Consider the following 27837-nt stretch of genomic DNA (forward strand, 5'->3'; position numbering starts at 1 on the left):
ATTAAATGCATAGTGAAATAACTAATGTATATTATATATAAAACTGTTTTAGCAAATGGTGTGTTTCAATTTTATTAAATAATGACTTATCTAGTTTTTTTGTTTTTTTTAATTGTGACACTACGATACTATTAGGCTACTGAAAAAGGCTAAGAGACTTTTTTTCCCCCTTTCTTTTAAAGGGGCAGTATTATATAAAATTGACTAGTTTGAGCTTTACATAATGGTATTCCCTCATCACAAACATACCTGGAGTGTTGCCTTGATTCTTTCATGCATGTTTGAGAAATACTTTAATCTGCCTTGGCAAAAATTCAGTTGTGCAAAACACCTGGGTGGCTCATACACCGCCTTTGAGACGCAGCTTCTCCTCAGAGTTGCAGTTTCCAAGCAGGCATGCTTCTGCCTCACAGAGCACCTTTCACCCACAACTACCCTACTCAGCTCCTTAAGACAAGCTGCAGGTAAAAAAAAACATTGTTTGAGGTTTAGCAAAGGAGTCATTTGGCATTTCTATAACAGTTGAAGGTAACATAGTCACTTGATTGTGCTATAAATTGGCACTATGTAATACTGCCCCTTTAAAGCGCAGGTATTGATAAATACAATTAATTGTTGAGTTACTGCAGCATGTGGCCGTAAAATAATTGTGCACTAGTAAAATAATATTGAAATTTGTAGTGAAATTCTTCTAATTGACTCTTCTAAAATATTTATAGTAACCTACATCCTTTTCTTAATTTTAACTTGGTTGAAAAATCATTTGTTTTTATTGAGTTGGGGCACATTTGTACTTCCATACATTATTCTTCACAGATACATGAAACAAACAACTGGTTAACAGTTAGCTACAAATGCATGTATACTTTTCATGCAGATAAATATGTAGAATCGCAAGTGATTTTTTTAAATTATTGTGGTACTTAAGACCAGCATACATTTAATTTAGTGGTGAAAAAATATGAGTATTTAAAAAAAAACCCACAATATATCTATTTTTTTCATGTGGACAAATATTCATATGGTCAAATATTGGCTCATAAGTTGATAATTAGATGGTTTATTATAGCACTTTTAGACCTCCATACATGTCTTACTCAAAGCGGTAAAATGACGGTTTCTAATTTGGTTTTTGTTTTTTTATATCAGTAATAAGCATCTGGCAACTGATTTTCGTATGCGATGCACAATTCAGAAATCTTATCGTACAGTTGACAATTATAATTTCGGACAGAGAACTGTTGCACAAGCTGTTATGCATTGCTGCAGACTGCTTGCTGCAGTATTTTTACGATGACATCATCCCTTTTGAGAAGATACCACGTGGCAGTTTGCCATAAATGCAACGTATTACGATGCACAAAATTAAATATTTTATTTTTAATCTCACTCTAGTCTAGAAAAAGAAAATATACATATAAAGTCTGCATGCTGCTGTTTTTATTGCTGTCACATTCGTGTCTGTTTTGCATCCTCCGAGCCTTTTAACAGTTGGAATGGGAGACGTAGAATCTGATTGGTCATTGCCAATGGATACAGACAAAAACAACCAATCAGCGAAGTCGGGAGATTCAGGTGGTAAATCCTGATCCAGCCTCTGACTGTAACACGGCTCCGAGCCCTCTCTGCTCTCCCCTGTAGTGTATTTTTCAACCCTGCTTCGGCTGCTTCCCTCCCCCTGTTCCGCCGCCATTAAAGCCCGTCAACCTGGGATTTGATCGGCAAAAAGGATTAAAATGATTTGAAGCGTCGGAACCAGCAAAACAGGGACGGGACTTTGGGGGGGATATTGTTCATTGGACCTTACACTTACTGCCAGTTGAACGGCAACCTCCCACAGAAAGAAGTAAATATGCGGTTAGTGTCGTGCAAGTGAGAAAATCCCGACTTCGGACCGGAGGACAGGGGTTCTCCGTCCGGGAGGGGAAGCAGCAGGACACCGAGGAGTATGAACACGGCAAAGCAGAGGTGAGGGTTAACATTGCCGTCTTCTTGTACAACTGACTCGGGCCTGTCAGGCGGTTACGGCCAAAACATAATCTGGTAATGTTAGCGGGCTAGCTCGGCTGTAATTTCTGTCTGACAACCGAACCAACGGTTGGTTGTTGTGATGTAAAATAGCCACCAGCTGCTAGCTCGGGATATAGCGTGACTGTAGACTGTGTAGTTAAACTATCGCTTCCAGGGGAAGGTATTAGCCGAACGGGCAGTTAAATTACTTTGTTTATTTAGCAGAAAAGTATTAACAACAGGTCTGAGGTCACTGGCTGGAAAATAAGCCAGTTTTCGGTGAGTCTTGTGTCTGGGAGCTAGCAGAAATTTGCAGAATTTCTCACGGTGTGTTGGTAAACTTAGAGGCGTGGTGTAAACACCGAGTAATGTTACTCCCCTTTGAGCTGCGAGGCAACTTCTTTCCAACAGCTCTCCTGTCTTGAGGGACTGTGCAGGACGTTACAGGAAAGCGTGTGTGAGGTGTGGGTCCAGTTTCATATGATGGTAATAATTGACTGTGGGAGAAAATCAAATCTGGGGTTATGGATGGATTACTAAAACAAAACTGACTTTTCTCAGGATCCCTCATAAAAGAATAAAAAGTCTGGGGGACCACTGAGTTTTTCCTGAAAGCCACAGAAAAATACATACAAGCAACAAAGTGGCAGAACAATAAAACACTGAGGTGTTCCAGAAAGTAGACCGTAAAAGTACAATAAATGACCACAATGAAACAACATAGCTTTACAGAAATTAAGCTTTGTAGGGACACAGAAAATATGCACAAAAAAAAAAAAAAAAAAAAAAAAGCAAGCACAAAAAACAAGTTATCCAGTCAGATGAGGTCAAATTGAAACTCCTTGGCTTACATGTAAAAGCGCTTCCTCCAGAGGATTAAAATAAAAACACTAAACACACCATCTTCACAGTGAAACATGCTGGTGGTCAGGTTGGATGGATGGAGCAAAATACAGAGCAGTCCCAGAAAAAAATAAACCTGTTAGTCACTCCAGATTACTTGATACTGAGGCAGAGGTTCACCTTCCTGCAGGACAAGACAACAACTTTTAGTGTACAGCCAGAGCTACGATGGATTGTTTCAGGGCGGAAGCGATTAATGGAATTCATTGCTATTAAAATAATCATCAACTAACTTAGTGATCAATTAACCGTTAGCTGGAGTACGCAGACTCTAAAAAGATCTTTTGATAAAAGAAGAATATACTCAGAGCAGTAGGCAAGCCAAAAGTGTACAAAAGATTTGCATACTTAGCATTTAAGATGAAAAACAAAACGTCTAATCCGATTGAAGGGTAATCATTACGTAAAATAGTCCTTTCTTGACCTTTACATCTTGTTATTTTGTCATTCCCTTGTCAAAAACATACCTGGAGCCTTGATTCTGTCATGCATTTTTGATAAATCCTTTAATTTCCCATGGCAACCAGTCAGTTGTGCAAAAAGCCTGGTTGGACGTGGCTCCGCCTTCGAGGCGCAGCTCCTCCCCAGAACTGCATTTTCCAAGCTTCTGCCTCACAGTGCAGCCCTCCCCTCCGACTTCCCCACTTAGCTCCTTCAGACTAGCCAGCAGCAATTGGCAAACATCTGGTGAAACTACGCATCTGCAGAGCTCATTATGCAAGCTACTAAAAACGCTGTTAAAGGGTTAATATAGGAGGCAATGTTGTGATGACTTCCTGAAGGCGGAGTTTCAGAAAGAGCTGAAGTTTTTTTTTTTTTAAAAAGGCAGAGGCCCAATTTCAACGTGTTAAATTAGGAAGTAAAATATCTTTTAAGTTTGATATAGCATTTTTATAACAACTGAAGTTAACGCAATTACTTAAAAGGCACTATGTGTCTGGAAAATACGTAATGTATCCCCTTTAAGTTTGAGCGGTGTTGCGTACAAGAACAGACTGACAGGTCAGTTTTTAAATGTGAACAGCTGGTACGAAGATATTCTGTTAGGCTGTCATATTTTTATTTTATATTTTATTTGTATAACATTTTTATAAGCATTAGATTAATCTGGTCCTTTTACTGAACTAATTTGTGTGGGCTTATCACATAACATAAGTTTGAGGGGTGTGATTTCTTTTTAAAGCCCTGTAATATTGCTTCAGTGAGCCACGAGGCAACTTCAAAGAGGCGCTTTTCCTCTTTTGCAGTCCGATTATCTAGCTCCTCTATAATAAAGGGATGGGAGATATTTACATGCATCTGCCCGGGTGCCGCGCTCTCATAATCCATCCATAATTTCCATGCTTCTGTCAGTGTCTTAATCAGTCACGCGCTTCCCCGCCGAGAGTCGTGTTTCATCCGTCCTTGTCTCTTATTACCCAGCTCAGTTGTAGGGCACAGTTGCCTGCCATGCGTATGCTGCTTACAGTATGCCCTAAAGGTGCCATCAGGAATCAGTGCTGCACTCTAGGCTGCAGCTGTAAGAGGAATTAAAAAAGAAAAACAACGTAGAAGTCCCAACTTTTGCAACCTTTTTTTAACGCCATATTTTTTGTTTTGTGCGTACTTCTGGCATTATAATGAATAATAATTACTCAAATTTGCTGCCCTTCTTTCGTTTTCCCCATAGCGCACTGCTTGCTGTGTGATCTCCTTGAGCTGCCAGTCCCACTGAACGGCTGGAAGCCTCCTCCGGCGGCGGCGCGACGATGACAGAGCTGGTTGCCAAGTGGGCCTGTGAATACTGCACATACGAGAACTGGCCGTCAGCCATCAAGTGCACCATGTGCCGCGCTCAGAGGCCCAGCGGGGGTGCCATCATTACTGAGGAGCCCTTTAAGAGCAGCCCTGCCCTAGATGCCAGTCTGCATCAGTGGGACCCCGCAGACCTCAGCAACAGTCCGTCTCAGGGGGGCTCCAGCCTGCTGATTTGTCCGGATTCCAGCGCGAGACCCCGCGTCCGCGTCGCCGACGTTCCTGAGACGAGTAGCAAGTGGTCGTGTCACATGTGCACCTACCTGAACTGGCCTCGAGCCATCCGCTGTACCCAGTGCTTGTGTCAGAGGCAACAGGCTCAACAACAACAACAACAACAGCAGCTGCAGCAGCAACAGCAGCAGCAACAGCAGCATGGTCACCATGCAACTCGTCAAGGACATCACACCCAGCAGCCACGAAGCCCCACGGAGTCGCCGCAGACCTCGGGCTCCGGATGCCGCCCCGCTGCCCCTGTCACCGCCACAGACCCCTGCGAGGAATACAACGACCGCAACAGGCTCAACACCCACACGCAGCACTGGACCTGCACTGCATGCACTTACGAAAACTGGGCCAAGGCACTCAAGTGCGTCGTGTGCGACCATCCCCGGCCCAACAGCCTGCTTGCCGAACCCATCGAGCTGGCGTCGGAGCCCGAGAGCCAGCAGCCGTCCTCCAAGCTCAACGAGCAGGACAGGGACAACAGGAGGGGCGTCGTCGGGCAGGGAACTGGGTGCGTGGTTGGGGGAGTGGTGGGCTGCAGCAGCAGCCAGAGGAGGTCTCCTCCGTCCGAAAAACGGGAGTCTGAGGTGAACATGGACTTCCAGAGAATCGAACTGGCGTCGGGAGCGGGGATTGGGAGCAAAGAGGAGCTGGAAGTGGATTTCAAAAAACTGAAGCAAATTAAGAACAGGATGAGAAGGACGGATTGGCTCTTCCTGAACGCATGTGTTGGTAAGTTTCAAGTTTAAGTGATGTTCAGTTTAAAAAAAAAAAGGCTTCAGATTGTAAAAGGGTTACAATTCTCATCGTATTTGCCTAATACAACTAAGCAGGATATTTTTACAAGTTGTAAGACGACCTGTTCGAACAGACTTTAGAGAGTTACAAACAGATTAATCAGATTTGTAACCTACTGATTCTGGAATTTTGTGCATACTTAAAATGCCTCAGCACTGAACGGAAAAATTTCCCCCACACAGTTTGCCACCCATAATACTGATACACTGATAGACACATAGAAGAAGGGTAGATAAGCTTTTAAAAAAGACCAGATATATTACTTTCTAATGAAACACATTCTTAGCCTGTTTCCTCTGTTTTCTAAGGATGTGTGGAGTTTAACCTTCAGTCTCGATCCCTGTCTGTTCGTAGGAATCCTCTAACACCAACAAGACAAATCTTAAAACCACAAACGGTTTCAGTAATCAAATAAAGATGTTTTAAAGATTGTTTTTCCTTTCTGCATTCCTACATTACTGCAGCGAGTTTGCTCCTAGTCATAATAATTGAGATGTTGTTATTCTTGTCTTTAATATGAGTGGGTTTTCTTATTGTGCGTAGTCTACCAAAATTTTCGCTTTATCTCATGGTAAATGTCAGTAGTTTTCTGCTCCCAGCTGCCATGTTGGGATTGGCAGATTAAAGGAATTAATGAAGCATTATCCAACTTTCATTGGTTGTCCCAAACATCATGCTTTGATAAATGCCTGCCATGGCAGTGCCAACTTGTTTCTGGATGGCTGACTAGACAGCTGACATGCCAGCACTAAAAATGTTATCACCAAATGAGCAACATGCACATCACATTTTAGAGAAATATGCATGAAACAGGATTTTTATTATCATGAGCGCTTCATTCCAGAATGTTCCTTCTAAAAGTGACCTTTTGTTGTTTCTTTAGAGAATTGAAATTAAGAGTTCTTGATAGTTAACTACGATCGGCTCTCGTCTAACGAGAAAAGTTTGTAATAAGGTTTGACTTGAAAACGGCGACTCAAGTAGCTGGCCAAGACCTGTTGACAGAAACTGTTGTTAGACATACTGTGTTGTGTTTGAAGGCATTGATAGATCGATAACCTGTAGGTGTTAAAGACCTGGAGCCAGAACTGATAAACACCAACTTAGGTGGTTGAAAGTACATGTGAAAAGTGAGATATTTCATAAATGTCTCACTTCACCTGCTCTGCTACCAGGTGACGGTACACCTGAAATATTTTTATTTTTTTTTTCTATACATCAGTTTTTGTTTCACAGACAGAAATACATTTACTAAACTCTTTAGATGTTTTTTTTTCACTTCTTCTAAGTTTGAATCTTTATCAGAGACACCAGTATAGCCAATAATGTCAATAATGGGGTCAATAATGTCAGGCCATTGTCATTACTGCCAGCCATTTTTGCATTAGTTTGGTGTGGTCTGCTTTGAATACTTTCTGTTGTGAGACGTGAAAGATTAAACCTCCTGATTGTTATTTTTGCTTGTATTTCACTAATTCCACAGCCTTCAGGTACCGAGCGTTATGTTTAAGCCTCGGAGACTCTGAGCCTTTAAACGTTCCTCATCTAGGAGTCGCATGCAGCTTACAGTCTCCTACTTAGTGTGAGGAAACAGAGGTATGGTAAAAGGAAGCTCATATGAATACAGGCGACATGTTCAAACACTCAGCACACTGTCTGCTGCTCAGTAACCACAGCTTAGAGAAATACTGCTACTGACAAAGAAAGTCTTTACTAATGTCTGCTTGTATTCACAACATGAAAACAATTAAAATGGTAATGTGTCAAGAACCGTATGAATAAGGGAAATTCAAAACCAATCAGTGGAACAACAGGGTCATCTCTGCTGCTTTAATTCCCTGTTGCATTGCCTCATGGTCAGAACCACACCGGTGATCATCCTTCACAACTCTGCGGAGACATAATTCTGATTATTAGCTGATTTAGTCAATCAGATTGTCCGGAAATCATATCCACATGGAGCTTCTGGTGGCTCATGTTTTCCAGCCATCGGGAAAATAGATTCAGATGGAGGCGGTGGAGGGGGGTGGGGGGAGTAATAATGCTTTCACAGCATCTTCCAGCACTTTTCACTGGTGAAAGAGAAGAAGAAAACCTTTCAGAACAGCCAGTAATCAAAATAAATTCCTACATTGATCTTACATGGGCTCGGAGCTTGACAGTCCAAACCGTCCGATAAACCTTCTAAAACCATTGATGGGTCAAATTCCACGTCTGTTCGTCATGCAGCTTCTTTTTACTTTTTAATATGTTGGTGTGTTGATCGTACAGCCTGTAGCACGATCAGACGAAGGGTGCACAATATAAGATGAATTCTTTGTCATTGAGACATCAGTGGGGACAGTATCAATATTCCAAACAATGTTTTTCTTTTCTTTTTTTTTTTTTACCTACAATTTGAGGGAAATGTAATGCGATATAGCCAGAGAGAGTGACATTCTGTCTGCTGCAGTTCTATTCTCTATGCTTTCAGACCCATCGGTGCTGTTTTCTTCTTTTTTATGCTTCATAAACTAGCTTTTATGTGCCAAGTCTGAATGTGTTATAGGTGTCTATCAACTGAAATTAGATTTTTTTATTTTTTTTATTTTTTTGTTAAGTTTGGCAAAACTCTTAAGACCTAATGCACTTTTCGAAGTTAAGCATTAAATGTCCCCATGCTGGGAAAAAATGCAGGAACTAATGGAAATCTGCTTTAGGTTTCTCTAAGGACTTTTTCTTTTCTTTTTTTTTTCTACAAAGGAATGTTGCATTAGCTTCATAATTTCTACTACAAAAAAGGAATGCTTCTGACATGTTCTGGGTAAGTCGGCTTGTTTTGGCGTCCTATTTATTGCCAACTATGATTTTTATTAGAAATAAACAATCTAACGCACATGAGCACATTGACATGTTTCTTAGTGGAGCACCCAAGACAACCAAGGTATTTTGCTCTTTTCAAGTGTGAGCCTGGGATGTGCATCGCCCTGTTAAAGTGGGCGGTTTAGCAGGTTGAGCAGACCTCAAAGTGCTAACTTGTACCATATAATAGTTTTTGTCTGCGTTCCTGTTGTGTCCATCGCTACGCAAACGTAATAAAACTGGATGATCCGTGTGTAGGAGGAACACCACAATCACTTAGGTTGGTCCATTTTCTCTCATCAATCCGCCTTGACGAGTTCATCTCTTTGTGTGTATGTTTTTTTTTTTTTTTTTAGTTAGGCGTACCATTAAAAGTACAGTTGTGGCTGTAGGGCTAAAGGCACACCCACACTAATGGAGTATTTTGTAGGAAGTGGTGGCGATCCCATTCTGCTGTTGTACAGTTTCTCTCCTCTCGTGTGTCTCTCTCTCTCTCTCTCTGCGCCAGCCAGCTCCACATGGCACTCCCACTTTGTGTCTCTCCAGCTCCCACTCGCACACAGCTCACGCAGCTGAGCTTTGTGTGTGGTCCTTTGACGTGAGAACAAAAGCTCAGCAGTGTTTGATGCTGTCAAAATGTACGAGAGGCTGCTGCACGGGCATTTACTGTATGAGCTGGAAATGGGAAGACCCTGTTTGTATAGCTGCGAGGCGTTGAAACCAGTTTCCTCTTTCCTGTTTGATTAGGTTTTGTCATAATAACAATCATAATATACGCGGACAAACGGTTTTGTTCTGGTTAAATGATGGAAAAAAAAAAAAAGAAAAAAAAAGGTTCTTGTTGAGACTTATCGCACATTTCACTGCATGTCAGCCTGTATTATTAGAGCCTGGTGCTGCTGTTGACGAGTTCAAAGTTTCACTGAAACTATTCCCATCATGTAACCTTGTGGGCAGAGCTGCGTTTGATTGTTTACACGAGCATGTGTTCACTTTTTTTTTTTTTTTTTTTTTTTTTTTTTTCGGTGAACTTCAAACTTAAATAAACACTTTTTATATCTTCAAGCTGAGAAAACTGAAATTTGGACTGTTGGCTGCAAATATTTGTCTTTGTGGGGATGTGGGATTGAACATTGCTCTTGATTCCCTAACCCTTTTCCGTTTAAGAACAGGCAGTCCAACACTTTATTAATGTTAATCTGGTCAATGCCATTTATGCATATTTTGGCAGAATCATAAACGGCAAATTTACATCGCAGGATCGCAGTATATGGTACCAATATCACAAAGTACTGTCTAGATTGCAATAAATAATGCCTAATAATATAAGTAAGGAGACCAGCAGTTGCAGTTAAAGGTTTTTTTGTCACTTCTCACTTTTAGTCATATTCCATAAATTAGAATATAATTGTAAAGTTAATTCATCTCAGTAGCTGTATTTATTCAGTGAAACACATCATGCAGATTAATTGCAAACATGCTAATCATACCAAGCCTTTATTTGTGTTTATTGTAAAATTTAAGATTAAAATTTAATTTAAGATTGGGATATTACATCAAACCAATGTGAGCTTAATGTAAAGTATTTTTAATATCTGTATAAAAGTTGTTGCTTTTTTTTTATAAGATACCAAACGAGCCTCAGTGGAACACATATTCTGATGTATTAAATATAACTGTATTTAAACCTGAGTGGTGATTTTATGAGCTGATGAACTGGAACAGGGTCAGGGTTTTTTTTTTTTTAAATCAAAGAGGAACACCAGCCTTGTAAAAGCAGCTGCCATAAAGCAGTATATCTTTCTGAACTCGCTGAGGTTTCTGATCAATAAAGCAAGAAAACAAGAACGACAAAAATAATATGAATGCTTCATTGTGAAATTAGCCATAATAAAATATGTTTTGTGTAAGTCAAGAGCACAGGGATGACTAATTGGCCCATGATGGTCCAATTTTTGATTTAACAGTAGCGGTGAAGGTCATATTGGATTGATAGTAATGACTGATGTTTATGACCTTTATAGGCACTCTTAGTCCACCTTTTTTCAATCTTTCTTTTTTTTTTTTTTTTTTTACGTTAGACCCTTAAATAACAGAATAATTGTCACTTAGCCATCAGGCGTGTGATTTCATGACACAACCTTTTGTAAACATCGTGTTCCATGGGACTATTTAGAGATTACTTGTTTACAATTTTGCAAGGGAAAGTTTAACGCTAAGTATGTTTTCAGGATGTCCTTTTTTTCTAAAAACAATTGCTATTTTCCGTGTCTGCTTGAATTGCACAATAGAAACCACCTGCATCTGTCTGATCTAGCACGTCTCAACCTTCCTGCTAAGATCTAAAAGAGCTAAACAACTAACATTACAGCTTACCCCCTTGAATTGTCGCGCTTCCTCTAGACTTTGAAACAGTCAGCAACCGCCACATAGATGAAACACAGTCTCATCTTATGTTTTTATGCAATTTGCTGGAGTACATGCTGTCCTCTCCTTTAGTATTGGTAATAAAATTGCTTTATTCCGTTTCCAAGTAACTGTTAAAAGCTTCATAAAACCTACATAAAAAAAAAAAAAAAAAAAAAATCTAAACTTGCCTTTTAAATGCTCTTTTGTGGGAACTCATTGTTACATTTTGCTTTTGTAGTAGATTTGTCTTGAATCGCACTTTACTATCTGTTGAAAAGCTGTCTCACTTTCCTCCGCTCATTTGTCTTAAAAGGCGTCGTGGAAGGTGACCTGGCAGCGGTGGAAGCTTACAAGACGTCCGGAGGGGACATAGCGAGGCAGCTGACGTCAGACGAAGTGCGGCTCTTAAACAGACCCTCGGCTTTCGACGACGGCTTCACGCTGGTTCACCTGGCCATCCGCTTCCAGAGGCAGGACATGCTGGCAGTCCTGCTCACAGAGGTCAGTCGAGAAGCGAGGCGGTTTTACTTTTTAGCTGCCGTGTGCTGGTTTTTGAGTTGTGTTTTACTGTAACCAAGCAGCCATTTTAGGTCAAGGGGGAAAGGTGTGATCAGCGTGTACAGGAGGGCGATTGACAATGCTAAGACACTCCTCTTTGCCCTGATTGGTTGTTTGCCACCGGGTGTATTTCTGCAGATGGTAATAGGACCACAGGGAGGAGCTTGCTTTTTTCTCTCCACAGATTCTCATATTATTATTTTCATTACATTGTCAGGATAATGACATATCCTAAAATATGTTAAAAAAACAAACAAAAAAACAACAACATATTATTCATAAAAGTTGCATACTATAGCTTTAAGGCTTGATATAGATCTTTCCTACATATGCTTGTAGAAGTAATTTTACATTTACATCTTAAATACCCAGTAAAACGTAATAAATAAATTAGTGAAATACACAATTGTTTTATTTACAAATAACTTAGCGATCACATAGATTTTATTACACAGGAAGACAGTTTTTTATGTGTTAATATATATTAGAAGACAGAAAACTGACTCCATAAGAGTCAGAGGAGCTCTGATTAAACCACTTCTCTTGAATTATGCTTTGATTATTGCGGTACTTGCATCCAGTGTTGTTTACAACTGCAAACAATCACTCTCTATAAAAGCAATAAGGCCCACTTTTATTATTCATTATGATGATCATTCCACAATTACCACTATACTTTCATTCCACAATTACCACTATACTTTTATGTTGTTGGTGTTTTACAATGGATTTTTTTTTTTTAAGACACAGTACTGCTTTTCAGTCTGAGCATCAACATCTTGCGTGAGCATTTCCCCGCCGGCCGTAGACATGTGCTGCGGTTGAGCTGCAGTTTGCCTGCCGTCAGTGATTCCAGATTATCTGTATACACACTTCTCCTCCCACTCAGCCAGCCAGTTTCTTTGCTCCGGGGAGGGGCAGTGAGTAACCACCGGATCACTTTCCTAAAATGCTTCAAAGCTGACGGCAGCCTATATGCACACCACAGACGGGTCTGCTCTTTTTCCCGCCCTAGCAGCGGCACAGCTCTGACAGGTTCAAGCTAAGTTAGCTCAAATGACAGCGTCTGCTGAGCTGCTGTTGTGAACATTCAAAGCTTTTGGCCCCAAACTTCAAAAGCAGAACAAATCAAACTATTTGGCGGTGTGTTTTTGGATCAACACATTTCATACTTTTGCCCCTAAAAAACATATTCCTATGTCTCTTTTTGCTTTTTATTGTTAGTATTTAAATTAGTTTAGTCCTTACAATTACCTTTCATCGTCTTTTTATCATAACCAAACAGTGGCTGGTTATCAGTGTAAAGGCATATCCAGGTTTTTATCATTCATACCATTAGTTTAAACTCTTTAATAAGATGCCAGAAGAAGTGAAGTTTTCCCTGACTGTGTGGAGCATGGAGTGGCGCGGTGCCGCCCTTCTTCTGCTGTGCCTTGCGAGTCAGATGGGTGAAAAACATCTGCCACATTTTGCCTCATTTTAAAAGAACTTGAGACAAAAAAAAAAGAGAAAAATTCACATGTAAATACTCCTGGGTGCAAAAAAACACAGACGGTTTTGGTGTTAAAGTGAATCAACAAGGTAGTTACACAAGGTAGGAATGACACCCATCATGCTTATTCAGTTAACTCTGTTTCCAAACAACTCGCATGTTGACATCCTTTGGTTGGGATATTTGGAAGGTTGAGTGAAAAAGACCCAGACAGAGTGACATATGGATTTAACAGCCCCATTAGTGGCTTTAACAACCCGCTTATTGTAATTGTTCTGGGGAAAACTTGTAAACCTTATTTGTTGCCCACGTTCAGAACTGAAAAAGCTTTTGGAAGAAGATGTGAAACGTCTTAAAGGAACAGGAGAAGAATCCAGTTTGTGTGTTGGGTAGCAGACCAACAATTTTTAACTTTTTTTATTTCCTTTTTATCAGTAAACAATAATTAAAATAGAAGGATAACATTGTAGTTTAATAGTAATTGTTTTATTTTAGAAGCGGAAGGACTAATTGTTGCTTTTCTATTTGAAATTAAAGGAACTTTATCATTTTTAGTCTTTTTTTTCCCTTTTGAGATACTACAATGTATCATGCTGTAAGAATCTCATACCAACACACCCCTGGTGTTTATTATTATGATCTGATTTTACACGTCTGCCTTTGTAAAGTCACATGTGCTTTCGTCCCTCCAGCAGAAGCTTGTAACTTTTGATCTCTGATCTCAGTAAATCAAATCATTCATTTGTCCAAACTCGGATAAAGAAACGTGACCACCAACTATAGTGTGAAACGTTCAGGTCTCACATATCCCTGAATAAAGCTTCCCTCTTCTTGTCAGGTGTCCCAGCAGGCGGCCAAGTGTATCCCGGCCATGGTGTGTCCCGAACTGACGGAGCAGATCCGCCGCGAGGTGGCGGCCTCTCTTCACCAGCGCAAGGGCGACTTCACCTGCTACTTCCTCACTGACCTGGTCACCTTTACCCTGCCTGCAGGTCAGCAGCCCGTCGGCTAGCAAACGAGCTCGAATGAACCGGCGGAGCAGAAACATTCCTGAATATCATTACTGAAGCTGACGGGGTTCTGCGAATGCTCGGAGGGGGAAACTCTGCAGCTGCAGCAGCAGCAGCAGCACATTGTCTGGCCTTTTTCTCTCTGGCCTTCTAAGCGTGTATCAGAATGCGTGTTTTGTTTACTTGCCGGGTATGAAATGGCGTGTTGTTCCCATGCTGACGGGGGCATAATGCTCCGGTTGTCTTCATCTAACAGCCAGCACATGGAGGCTACCTCCGCCTCACGGTTTCAGCATTGTTCTTCCACAAAGACGATACCACCCTGCCAGCTGTTTATTTTTGAACGCATAAGAAAACTGCGTTTAGGATTACCGTGTGGCTGCTATTGTTTGTTCAAAACTAAAATTGTTTTGTTTTTTTGTTTGTTTTTACCATGTGTTCAGGCGTGAACGTGCCGACATTGGCTTCCAGTCATCAGAGAAACCTATTCTGCTCTGTTCTCTTCCAAACAAGCTGTGCATTCATTAATATCAGCTAGAGAACAAGCTTCTGTGTTCAGAGCAGCTCAGAGCTCACTGGCCGCTGTACTATAAGTTGGCTTTAGGTGAAATAAGCCGGGATTTCACCGTGAGCTGATCAGACATTTGGGCACACTTGACGTCGAGATAAATGTCGGTCATTTTTGTCCGTTTGTAATTTTTTAAAATTATTATTTATTTTTGACAGTTCTTTTGTCATCAAACAAGCAATTCTAGTGAATTTTATTACAGGGAACTGCTTTGTCTGCAACTCTGTAAAGGTTACAGTGCAAATATTACTGGACATGTATTATGTTACCAATAATGTTAACGTACAGCGTTGATCCTGGGTGGAGTACAGAAAATGTTGCATTTGAAGTTCCAGTTGAATTAAACTGTGCAATTAAACGAAGGAAAAAGTCCCCAAGTTAAATATTGTTCGACTCAGCTAAATGTATTTTATTGTATTATTTCTGTTTTCCCTTCCAGATATTGAGGACTTGCCTCCTGCGGTTCAGGAGAAGCTCTTCGACGAGGTGCTGGACCGAGACGTCCAGAAAGGTGAATAATTTACTCCGTCAGCTCTGCGCCTTTTTTCGCTGAAGTGTCACCTGTCTGACAACGGTCCGGTTGCTAGGCGAACACACGGACTCCTTTCACAACCCGCGCACAGTAACAAAGAGGCTGCCCCCACGCCGGCAGTGTTGCATTACATGGATTTTCCCTCCCGCCAACTCTGTTTCTTAGTGGCCAGCTTGTTGCTCTGCCTCCCCATCATGTGTACTGGTTTCACTCTGCGCTAATGAGCCCAATTGAGTTTCAGGGTTTTCTCTGATCCTCGTTTGGGTGAACGTTAAAGAGTTCAGCCTGGAGACATAGTAGCATGCTGAAAAAAAAAAGAAGCTTTCACTGTTTACTTAAATGCAAACGGTTGTGTGGGGCTTGTTAAATCACTTCACTATGGGAAATGTTAGGTCTTGTCGTAATATTTTTCAGTCCCCTCCCCCCGAAAAAAAATGTGTGTTTGCTGGAGGATTGAAAGTAAACAGTAAAAGTAAACTAAAGAGTTAGCCAGGTTGACTTTGCTTTAAACCTGTTTACTTTTTCACGTGAACACGCATCTTTCACGTGGGTTCGGTTTTGTAGTAAAGATGCCGAGAGTAGCACTAGTAACCGATGCCGTCTCCTTCTTGGTCAGAACTCGAAGAAGAGTCTCCCATCATCAACTGGTCTCTGGAGCTCGGAACGAGACTGGACAGCCGGCTCTATGCACTCTGGAACCGCACGGCGGGGGACTGCCTCCTCGACTCGGTGCTGCAGGCCACGTGGGGCATCTACGACAAGGACTCTGTGCTCCGCAAGACTCTTCACGACAGCTTGCACGACTGCTCACATTGGTGAGACCTGCAGTCTCGGCAGCAGTAGCACAAACAGCAGTGATGCGTAGCCTCCTCTTAAAACCGCCTTTGACCAGCGTGACTGATTCGACTCTTTTCAGGAGGCTGAATGAAGCTCTGACTGTTAGAGTTGTATTTTAACCAGAGGACTGAAGGATTTAGAGCGAAATGTGCAGAGATTGAAATATTTTTGGCTGATTACCAATCTGATTCTGAATTTGAGCGATTGAGTTAATTTTTTTTTTTGTTTTTCACTACTGATGTCGTGTGTTAATGTTCTAACCTTATTTCACTGAAAAACACTGAAAAATATCTGTGAAACAATCAAAAACTTGTTCTAGCTGCACATGAGGTACCGCTCCAAAATATAAATGAAAAAGTTCAGAACATTTCTGTCCAAAATGCTGGATTATCTAAACTAAAAAAAAGCCAGTTTCTTTAGTCTTTCCTTTTTTAAAAAAAACTTGCACAGCAGGTTAGACTACAAGAATGTTTTGAGCCTCTTACCAAAAATAAAGTGCACAGCAATATTTTGCTTTCACAAAATCACAAGGTTTGAGGTCAACCGAGGACAAACTAACAAAACAACTTAAACCACCAATAAAATTTCATGTGTTCTGGTTTTTCTCGTAGCGCAAAAAAAAAAAAAAAAAAGCCCAAACACAGAAGCTTTGTGTCTAAATATAAATGAGATTGATCTCACATGGCAGGTCACTTAAAATTAAAGATCGATGCACTCCTACGGTCATGTCCAACACTACGATTGTTCCAAGACACAAATTTTAACTACATATGTTTCCCAGCGAATAAAAATAGACCCGCTTGTTTAAAGTCGGAGGCACGTTGTCCCGGTCTTGACATTTAGTCCCTAATTTCTAACCGAGTCGATCGTCACGGGCGTTTGTCGTCACGGACACCCAAATTTGATAACGCGTAAAGATCGATCCGGTCAAAACCTAACTGTCATAAAGCTCGAAGTCTGCTAAACTCTCATCCCGGTGATGATGCGACTCTCCGTTTTTATATGACTCAGTGATTGTTGGGCTAGTAAAATATTTCAGGCAGTCCAACTTACTGATGTGCCGACAAAACCGACAGAAAAGGTTCAGACAGACAGGAAACCGCAGCAGTCAACACAGCCTCTCTCTATTCTTTACTGCCTATTTGATTTGTAAAATGTAAAAAATGTGATTGTTGGGGAAAAACTAACATTTTAGATGAACAGCATAAAGTGCTAGAAATGAGGCGGTAGTTGAGTTTCCGTTACAAATGTACACAAAATGTTTTTCATATTACGCATAATTTAATCTTTTTAACTCGGGATGTTTCTATTTTTCTAGTTTCGTTCCTTTTTTAAATTCCTATATGAAGTGAAAAGAAATGATTTCTTAATTCAAAAGTTTAACCAAAAATATTTTCGCCATGCAGCATTCTACGTGCAGTGAAGGCTTCAGTAATGCCAGCCTCATAATGGAGCGCGAGTAAGTAGAAGAAAATGGAAACCACGTTTTCTCGCGCACTGTCCAACTCTGCTCAGAACTCATGCCCACAATAAAAAGACGGCAGCCTTTGTTTGTGGGAGAGCAGTCAGACGTAAATAAAGATGAGCCTAGTTTGAGTCACGTCTGCTTGGAAGGAGCTGCAGCTTTCCTAAAACTCCGAGCAAGACTAACAACGACGACCACATCCCCATGTCTCGGTGCGCACGTTTGAAACAATGCAGCAGTCTAAGCCGTTTGTGCGTCTTGCAGGTTTTACAGCCGCTGGAAGGAGTGGGAGTCGTGGTATTCCCAGAGTTTCGGCTTGCACTTCTCCCTCCGAGAGGAGCAGTGGCAGGAGGACTGGGCCTTCATCCTGTCGCTCGCCAGCCAGGTAGACACGCACGAAAGCAAACGCCGACGTCTTAAGGTGGAGGACAGGAGGTTGTCGTGTTTAAGGCACGGTCCGCTAATGATGCATCAATTATGCAAGAAGGTTTCTTGCTTTTCGCCACCGTAAACATTCTCCGTAATGTCCTGGGAAAGTGCCTTCTGTCTGTCATCAGCACTCTGCTGAATGACCTCACCGACGAGGCATTTGGGTGGGATGCTTTATATCTGGGTGTGAAAGCTTAGTAATCGTTTGCTTTGTTTGTTTGTTGTTGTTTTTTTTTATACAATTGGCAGCGTAAAAAAAGGGTTTCCTCTTTTATGTTTTTCCTTACTTTCCTCCTCGTTTCTTTTCTTAAAATTTTACAGTGTCTTTTACTTTTGTTCCACAGCCAGGATCCAGCTTGGAGCAGACCCACATTTTTGTTCTTGCACACATACTTCGTAGGCCAATCATCGTGTACGGAGTGAAGTATTACAAAAGTTTCCGAGGCGAAACATTGGGCTACACTCGTTTTCAAGGTGAGCAATCAGTTCTGTCTGAGCCGATGTTGTTTTCCTCTAAAATTGATGTTTTTTTGTTGGTGTTTTTTTTTTACGACGAGCCTTTCCCGTAGTTGTGGAGGAAGTTGACTTTTATTTTGAAACATCCGCAGCCTACATGTGTCCGCATAGCTCAGATGCTTGACGAAACTCAACCTACTCTAGTGCCAATCATTTGTTGTTTGTTTTTTGTTTTTGGTCTGTTTGGTTCAAAACTAGAAAAAGTGTCGGTGTAGGAGGAGCAAAAATACAACAAGGCAAGTCAATTTCCCACGTGGAAACGATCAGGATAAGAAATCAGAGCCACATGTGAACATGAAGTCTACTTCCACAACCAACTCTTAAGACAGTCTGGATTCAATTTGCTCTTACTGTTGCTGTGCTGGACTTGATGAAAATCCTCAATGGGAGCCAACTACTTGTGGTAAAAAGCCTCCCTGATGGAGCAGTGATTTACAGTTGCCAGGAGCCAGAGTAAAGCACAGAGCGACTCGGCTCTTATGTGGATGCCTTAAAAGAGCGTTGATCAAAAACATTCTACTTATTTGGAGAGTTGCTGAGCAAAACTCAGATTCATTATCAGATGTTTAGGAGTTACAAAAGCAGAGATGGTTTTCCAACTGTAGAGGCTCATTCCAGCAAATCTAATCAACTCCGGGATACTTGCATCTCTGTTTTCAGAACGCCAGAGTGTTGCAAAATCTTGCCAAGCCTATTTAGTTGTGATTTATGAGTTGCGTAGCGCATCTTATAAATCCTCAAGTTTCCAGACAGAAACCTTAGGACCAAGTCTGGATGGGCTGAAACAACCCAAGTGATTAGAAACATCCCATAATCCATTTGTCATCTGTACAAAAGACCATCAGAACTATAATTCTGCTTGGGCGCTCGTGGGGGTTTATCACATCAAAAAATCACAGCGTAATGCAGATAAACAGGCCATAGAGTGACAGCAACGTATGATAACGCTGTTGTTTTCTGCACATCATACACTCGAAGAAAAGTGCAGTTAAGTACAGTCATGGATAAAACTGACTGCGTTCGAACGGAAAACATATTCATACTGCTTGAACTTCTTCATGTTGTGTTCATATATTTTGTTTGTATTTTTAGATGATTGTTGCCATGTTTCCCATGGCAACAATCATTAACAACCCGAGCTGGTTCAGTTATTCTTGGGATCGTTCACGTTTGACATGCTAACGGATGTCTGTGAAGGGTAACATGGAGCCCTGTGTCAGTCTGAATGTGTTGAGACTTAAGTGTTTGTTAGTTGTTGTTCATCCTTGTTGCTGCACTATAGTGGAATTTATACAGTGTAGAGATGCTATTACAGCCATTTCCAGATTAATTGGCAAAAAGTTATCCAATCTTAGCACATTTAGTGCCTTCTGTCGTTAATTTTCTTTGTTAAAATCTGAGCTGTGGAAGCTCTTAGGGGTGTACTTATCATTTATCCCTGTCTGTATTGACGTTCAACTGAATTTATTATTCTTTTTGATAGCGGTTAAACAGTAAAGTAGGTAACGAGAGAGTAGGAGGACATGTGGCAAAGGTCATCAGGCGGGACTTGAACCTGTGACCTCCACTAAGGCCTCCGTACGTGGGCTGTGCTTTACCCCTGCACCACCACAGCACCCCATTTTTAGGATTTTTAAAAAATGATATTAATCTTAACTGTCGTCATTACAAAATACCAAACACAACTCACAGCTGAATGTGACGCAAAAACACAATAAGAACTTCATCATTTATGTATGCGTTTACTTTGTGCGTGCGTGCGTGCGTGCGTGCGTGCGTGCGTGCGTGCGTGTGTGTTAGCTTCTGATGTAAAACGGAGCGTGTGTAAACAATGTTTCTGCTCAGAACCAAGGTAGAAATTTGTTCTGCTCCAGGATTTAACTACACATTATAGAAGTTGTTGGTATATATTTTTTTTTTATAACTGCTTTATTTCTCCTTTCAGTTAATTGCATTCAAATTTGTACGTCAAATGTTGAAACCTCTTAATTGTCATTGATTTTAGCACTTCATATTTTTACAAAGGCTGATGTAAACATAGCACCCTGTGTGTTTGCCCCTCCCCGTCCGTCCCAGGTGTGTACTTGCCCCTTTTGTGGGAGCAGAGTTTCTGCTGGAAGAGCCCCATCGCTCTGGGTTACACGCGAGGCCATTTCTCAGCACTGGTCGCCATGGAGAACGACGGCTTTGACAATCGCGGCGCAGGCGCCAACCTCAACACAGACGATGACGAGACGGTCACGTTCCTGCCCCTGGTCGACAGCGAGAGGAAGCTGCTTCACATCCACTTCCTGTCGGCACAAGAAGTAAGGAGTTCCACCACTAAGACTAGTTTTACCTCTTTGTGCGTTTGTTCCAGTGTGGGAAAATGCTTTCATCTAAGCGACTCCATTGTGTGGATTTAAACTCGCTGTCCGTATGCTTCATAGCATTCCATATTTCACATCTTAAATGTACACTTCTGCGAAGCACAGTTGCGCGCATTGAGACTCTGCTGCGTTCTTTCAGATGGGAAACGAAGAGCAACAGGAGAAGCTCCTTCGAGAGTGGTTGGACTGCTGCGTGACAGAAGGCGGCATTCTGGTGGCGCTGCAAAAAAGCTCCCGCCGCCGCAACCACCCGCTCGTCACTCAGATGGTGGAGAAGTGGCTGGACGGCTACAGGCAGATCCGGCCCTGCGCCTCGCTGTCGGACGGCGAGGAGGAGGAGGACGACGACGACGAGTGACTGAACTGAAGCGGAAGGAGGGAGCGGGTCTGGAGGAGGCAGGACTCCTCCCTCCTCTCTATTTATTTTTATTTCACCTTTCATTTTTTTGGTTTTATTTTTGATTTTCCTTTGTTTTTTAATTCTTTTTTTTTTTTTTTTTCGACACGGACAAACTGTGAAAGCCTCCAGCAGAGGACAGGGAACCACAACCCTCTCTCTTCCCGTTTCCCCCCTGTCCCCCGATTTCAACCTTTCACACCTCCAAAGCTACAGAAGACATGGCTGCTCTTCTGGTACACACAGCCACTCGGACGCAATTCTTACAGAAACACTTTGAAACCAACTCCAGACTGACAGAGATGTGGAGAGCTAGAGGATCAGGAATGCAGAAGACCCTTTGTTTCAAATGTAAAAGAAGAAAAGAAACTAATCTTTATCCATAGATGTAAATGCATGTGGTTGTTTAAAAAAAAAAAAAAAAAAAAAGCTAAAGGAAATATACCAGCATTTATTTAAGGTAACACTTTATAACTATTCAGCGTGGGCACTGACAAAAGCACACTTCCAACCTGATCTTTTCGACGTGTTGTACAGGAGTTTGGCTTGTTAAGCATTTTTTTTTTCCTGTGTGTTTGAACTGACAAGGACAAAGCCAATAAATATAATCTTCAGAAAACCAGAGATTATATCGTAATAAACGACTTATTATATACCCTTATTATAAGCAATGCACCTTTATGGAAACGTTTCTAATTAATTATCATTGCTTGAAATAAGATATTTTATGAAGGGAGATTTGCCCTCTAAGGTTTAGCACATTAACATAACATGTTTGGATATTTGGTTTACTTTTTACAGACTGATTGAACTGAGAAGTCGTGTGTGTGTGTGTGTGTGTGTAGGTGTGTGTGTGTGTGTGCGTGCGCGTGCGCGTGTGTGTGTGTGTGTGTGTGTGTGTTTGAATTTACTCTACATATTTATTGTTTGGAAACTTCTTTGAGCTAATAAGAGCTTTATGTATATTTTTCTCCAGTTTTTATTTCTTTTCTTTTATTTTTTGGTGAATTTTATTAATTATTCTCTCAATCTCGATGAAGACACTTTTGCACAGAAACACTGTTGCTGTAAAGGAGAGAATCAATCTTGACAGTGGGAAGTTTACTTACATCGTTGCATGGGATTTAGTACCTCATCTGAATGCTTAAATTCTGGTGCTTTTTGTTTCCGTTTGTGTCGTTTCCTGGACAGATGAGACGCCTTCAGTGTTATAACTCTCTCTCTCTCTCTCGTTTCCGTTCGTTCCCTTGGTTGTCCGGCTCACACATGATGGTACATGTCTGTTCACCTTCTCTGTAAAGTCTGCTTGTCGACCCCACCCCGTCCACGCCATTTGTTGTGAGAGATTGCAACATCTACAACCAAAGCTGACATAAAAGAAGAAGAAAAAAATAAGTTGTTAATCCCTTAATTTTTTTGCTGTGAATGTTTGCATTGCTTCCCCCCCTCCTGCCATTGCGTACTGTAACCTCCTTCGTGTTTCATTCATGTCATACATGTTTTGAACATCACCTATGTGTTGCTTTGTATTTATACAATAGTTGAAGTTGTAACTATGATGGTTTGTGGATTTTAGGCCTGACTTCACTAAGCGGAGTGTAATGCAAAGAAAAGGCAAAATATGGAGAAAAAAACAACAAATAAAACCTTTTTGAATGTTGAGACTGAATTTCTCTCTGTTTGAAATTCTACGGCTTGAAAAAGTGGCACGCTGGTTTCACCGCTCTCTTCTCTCATGTGGGGGATGTAGAGTACATCCGGAAAGCATTCTGAGCTCTTCCCTTTTTCCAGTTTTCATATAAAACTCATTCTGTAACAAGCATTCAATCATTTCAATTAGAAAAAAAACGTTTTTTTTTTGTCTCTGACATTAAATCGGACTACATTTTCCTGTTTCAAAACGATTAAAAAAATTTTTTAGTTACTTATTTCAGGTTTATAAGTTCACATAGACAAAGATTGCTTCTCGATAATCTGAAAGAGTTCAGATGATGAGCTCACGCTTCAGGCAACATGCAACACGAGTTACACAGAGCAACGTTCGCGGATATAATTTGAGACTACGTCTCAAACGCACTGCTTCCTTGTGCAGCGTTGTTTGCGTCGGACAGGAATGTGTTTGGATGCCAAATATTTAAATCAAGTGTAGAACAAAAACAAAAGACTTTGTGAAAATGGTAAAGGGCGTCGTTCGCCACCTAGAAACCGTCCCAGCGAGATTCCACAGCCCGCTGCTGGTAGCGTAGCACAGTGGAAGGAGATTGAGAACGACAGCAACTCGGCAGCAAAGTCACCTAAAACCTCAGAGCAGAGTCGGCGGATGCTGGGCTGCGTCGTGTCCAGAGGTCGCCAACCTTCTGCAGAGTTAAAGCTACTGACTTCATGTAACTTTCAGATGAGCTGGTGGCCTAGGAGTTGAGGTTTTCTGTGAATGGACTTCTATTTTCTAGCAGTCTGCATGCAAGGCTGACATCATCAAGGTGTTGGAGGCAATGGTATAAAGCATTATTTCTCAACGCTGGTCCTCAGAGCCCACTGTACCGCATGTTTAACGTGTTTCCTTGCTGCCACACACCTGACTTAAATAAACTGGTGATTAAAAGGCTTCTGCACCACTTGAGGACCGGGGTTGGGAATCATTGGCGTTGCTTCATGATCCCATCAAGAGTGAACAATTTCATGACCCCCAAGTTTGTGTGAACAGTTTAGGGATGGTCGCCTTCCTGTTCCTACATCCAAAACACATGGATGACAGAGTTTGGCGTTTGAAAGCTTGACTGGACTGAACCCAATAGTGTGGACTCGTCCCACAACGTTGTCTGACCTCACAATCGTGCTTCCAAAACACGATTGTGTTACATTTTGTCAAAAATGTCCACAAAAACTCTCCGAGACACTTTGGAAAGCCTTTAAAGAAGACTTCAAACTGTTAAGAAGCAGCTGAGTGACTTGTTTTGGTAAGATACTGTAATGTACCACTCTGTATTTTAAAGATGCCATTTATAACAGCAGTCGTTCGCAAACTCATCTGCAATGCCAACTTCTGACCACTAGAGGGCTTAAAGAAATCATCTATAGAAGAACATGATGCTATTTTAATAAACCAGACAAAAGAAGGTTGATGTGCTACAAATACATTACTCTGAGAAATTCATTGCTTTATGAATTCAGGAAAAAAATTTTTGGGGATCATGATTTAATATCAACAAGTTCAAATATATTTTTTATTCAGCTGTAAAGTTTTCCAGACACAAGCAAATGGTAAGAAAAAAATATAAAATGTGACAGATAGGTGTGTTTGGATCTCACTTGAATAAAACTTCATAACATTTAAAGTACCTTTTGAATCATGGTGCAAAGGAAAATAATAATGGCCAATCGTTAAATCAGAACAGTAAGTTTTATTTATTGGTTCCAGCTGCACTGTATGCTATATGTTCACCTTATACAAGAAACAAATACAAATACTCACACTAAAAACCAAACAATCTGCTAGCAGCCACGTCTTGCTAAAGTCCTGGTGTTGAGGGGATGGATGGATGGATGGATGGATGGATGGATGGATGGATGGATGGATGGATGGCTGGATGGATGGATGTGGCCGCTGCTTGTTCACAGAGCCTCCAGGAACCCCATCTGGCTCTCGTCACAGCAGGGAAAACAAAGGCGGAACTATGAGAGGGAGCGAGCGAGAGCGAGGTCGGCCACATCAGGCTACATTTATATGAACATTTAACAAGGCAATACAAATCTAACAGGAGGGAAAACCTTCCAACATCAAAAAAGAAAAAAAAAAAGTACATTTGATTTATAAAAAAAAAAAAAAAAAAAAACACAGCGGAGAAAGAAAAGAAGTAATCCAGAGTTTCATCCTGTTCTGTTCAGATTTGATGTTTTTGTTTTTCCTGAGTTAAGACATTTCCCGTTTCGATTCCCCCTCCCCACCCCGACGCATTCGTATCTCACAAGTGTGTTGCTGCCATGCAAATCGGGTCCTTTGGATGCCAACAGACAATATTGTGTTCATAACAAGCAAACATCCAAGGTACTTTGAAAGATTACATCTCAATTTAATGCTATTTTCCAATTGTTTGCGTTTCTTTCTTCCTTTTTTTTTTTTTTGGTTTAAAAGGGTCATTCCTACCTCACAAATCCAAATGTTGTTCCACATCTACTTTCTCCTAACTTTTCTTTACATTCTGGGGGCACAACCCTTCACAAACCGAGACAGGCGAAACTAGAGTTTAGATCGAAGGAACTCCTGATCTTTCCTGTCTGTAAACCCTCGAGTTTTTCACAGACTGAATAACAGAAAAAAAAAAAAAACAGATACCGATTTTCAACAGAAGCACAGGAAAATAAACATTCAGAATGGAGTAAAACAAAAACATGTATTTGAGCAGAAGTGTGAAGAAAAAAAAGAAAAAAAAAACTAAAGGGAAAATTAGTCTTGACACGGTCCAGGGAGGAGGGGATCAGGTTTCCGTTCTGCCTTTAGTTCCTGGTAACGCATCCCAGAAGTCAGAGGAAAACCTCCATAATGTAGATGGAATGGTAACAATATAAAGAAAAACTTCACTTTTTTTTTTCCCAATCAGGAGGCAAAATCAAATCTGAAACAGGGAGAGAGTTTGGATCTTCTGCCCAGGAGTTTGACAGTCGCTCAGTCCCATCTTGATGTGGCAGCTCAGGCGTGCACCGGCGTCCACTGTCCTCACTTGGGTCTAGTGGTTTCATACAAAAAAAAACAACAAAAAAACAGAGTGCGTAACACATTGCCCCACAGGCAGTTTGCTGGTAGGTCCAGATGGCTGAAGTCAAGCTTATGTTTGGATGGGTTGACTCGGTCGGATCCTTGGTTTTTACACTGGTTTCGTGACCCTCGTCAGCTCCGGCGGCGGTCCTACTACGGCTCAGTCATGTGCTCTCGCATGGGGTCGCCGTGTTTGGAGGGCTGATGCGGGGAGGCAGCCTGTGACGGATGGGTGCCCGGGGGGAGCGTGTGGGCGATGGGCAGGCCCCCGGGCACCAATCCCTCCATAGGTCCGATTATCCCGCCGGGTGCGACGCCCATCACTCCGGGAGGGAATCTGAAAGTGAACGCACGGAGTGAACAAACATGGAGACGTACACACTGGAACTTATGTGGCGACGAGAGAATAACATAAAATGTTCCCAGTAAATGGCCGTTTCAATTTAGAGATGGATTTGAAAGGTCATTATGTTGAGATTTTGAAATTTTGAGCTTTAACTGATTATTTCTAAAGCACACACACAAAAAAAACAACCTTAAACTCTATTTGATTAACACAGCAAGAATACAATTAAGTCACAGGCTTGTTTACCTTATTTCAAAAAATTTTCACATTTTCTGACATTTTTATCACATCAGGAAACGACACCTGGTCTGACATAAAACGTCACGTCACGTCAAGGCGATCAGAGTCTTAAAAACATTGACGTTTTCAAGGCGATGTGTAAAAAGGGCGAAAAACAAATGTCAAAATGCATTTTTGTCATTTCGGGTCGTATCAATTTCACCACAAAACCCATAGATTTGTTCATCTTTTTGAACTTTTTCCACATTTGTCACAACTAAAAACTTGACGTAGTAGCACATATTTGTGAAGTGGAGAAAAATTAGAGTTAAAGCCCCCTTTAACTCTGATACCCCTGCATGAAATCCTAATCAGCAAACAAAGTCCCACTTGTGTGGGTAATGTAATGTACGACTCTTTGGTCAGAGAGATCAATAAAGAACAAAAAGCCTCAGTGTTAGGTTATAATTGATGTCCCAAGTTTTGAACATCTGAAAATACCATCGAATGAAGAGCTGGCAGCATCGTGCTGAGGGGAGAGTAAAGGCTAAAAACTGGGAAAAAGAATTGGACAAAACAATTTTTACAGGCTGCAAAGAAAGTGAGAATTCAAGAGCGACTTGTATTCAGGTCTTACAGTGGTCTAGTCAAAGTTATTCTGTAATCTAATTCAAACTTTTTGAGGTATTAAAATAAATTTAATTGAGTTAAACAAATTAATTTTGAAAATATTCACACCCCCCGCCCCTAATGTTTCGGGGGTTACCTCCACTTTCCAACTATGCACCACTTTCCTATCACACAAAGTCAAAAGAAACCGTCCTGATAACGACAGTGAAAGTTTGTGGCTGCAAACAGAGCAACATGTGAGAAACGTAAATAACACTTCGAGCTAACTGTCCGTAGCCCATATCTTGTTTCTCTTTCCTCTTTCCACCCCTCCAACGTTAGACGGAAACACAAGTTGTGCTTTGGTTCCTGCTGAGGGGTGCGGGAGAGGTGGAGGGGTGGCTGGGGAAGCAGGGCGGAGGGGCGGCGGGTGCAGTCACTGGGCGTGGAGGTTAGCGGGTGAAGGAGAACAAGGTTACAGCACTCTGCAGGGTTTTGTTGTCATTAAGAATCTTTCTTTTGAATTCATTTACCTGGTAGAGAATTAGGTATATAATTTGTCCTGCATTCCCCCCGTTGCTATGGCCTGTACCATGGTTTGGTTCACTCGGCTGTGTGAGAGAAGCAGTTCAGGCTGGTTGAGACAGTGTAGAGAGACTGGGAAGCGCACAGCCTAGACTTAACAAGCTCATTTGGGCCAAAAAATTTAAAGAAACACAAAAAAAAATTGAATTCACACAAACACAAATACAAACTC

General features: G+C 41.3%; 2 protein-coding genes across 5 annotated transcripts in view; one reads left to right on the forward strand and one right to left on the reverse strand.

Moving 5' to 3' along the window:
• The first annotated feature begins 1515 nt into the window (after positions 1–1515).
• zranb1b (zinc finger, RAN-binding domain containing 1b) lies at positions 1516–22815 on the forward strand. Its single transcript, XM_014967870.2, has 10 exons — positions 1516–1968; positions 4583–5664; positions 11294–11481; positions 13869–14022; positions 15048–15119; positions 15757–15955; positions 17707–17827; positions 18216–18345; positions 20464–20693; positions 20896–22815. Exons 2-10 carry the CDS (start codon positions 4662–4664, stop codon positions 21112–21114), a joined length of 2316 nt encoding a protein of 771 aa, XP_014823356.1. The 5' UTR covers positions 1516–1968; positions 4583–4661; the 3' UTR covers positions 21115–22815.
• A 1719-nt stretch (positions 22816–24534) lies between these two features.
• ctbp2a (C-terminal binding protein 2a) overlaps positions 24535–27837 on the reverse strand; it is a 77067-nt gene continuing 73764 nt past the window's right edge. For 3 of the 4 annotated variants that reach the window (XM_088012878.1, XM_014967882.2, XM_088012880.1), the window contains one exon: positions 24535–26243. In XM_088012878.1, coding sequence (XP_087869004.1) covers positions 26060–26243 — 184 coding nt within the window. In that variant the 3' untranslated portion in view covers positions 24535–26059. Of the gene's footprint in view, positions 26244–27613; positions 27692–27837 lie in introns of all 4 variants that reach the window. The other variant, XM_088012879.1, reaches the window with a different exon arrangement.

This window comes from Poecilia mexicana, unplaced genomic scaffold (genome assembly GCF_051168715.1).
Source record: "Poecilia mexicana isolate PSO_F unplaced genomic scaffold, ASM5116871v1 scaffold_15, whole genome shotgun sequence".
Taxonomy (NCBI): Eukaryota; Metazoa; Chordata; class Actinopteri; order Cyprinodontiformes; family Poeciliidae; genus Poecilia; species Poecilia mexicana.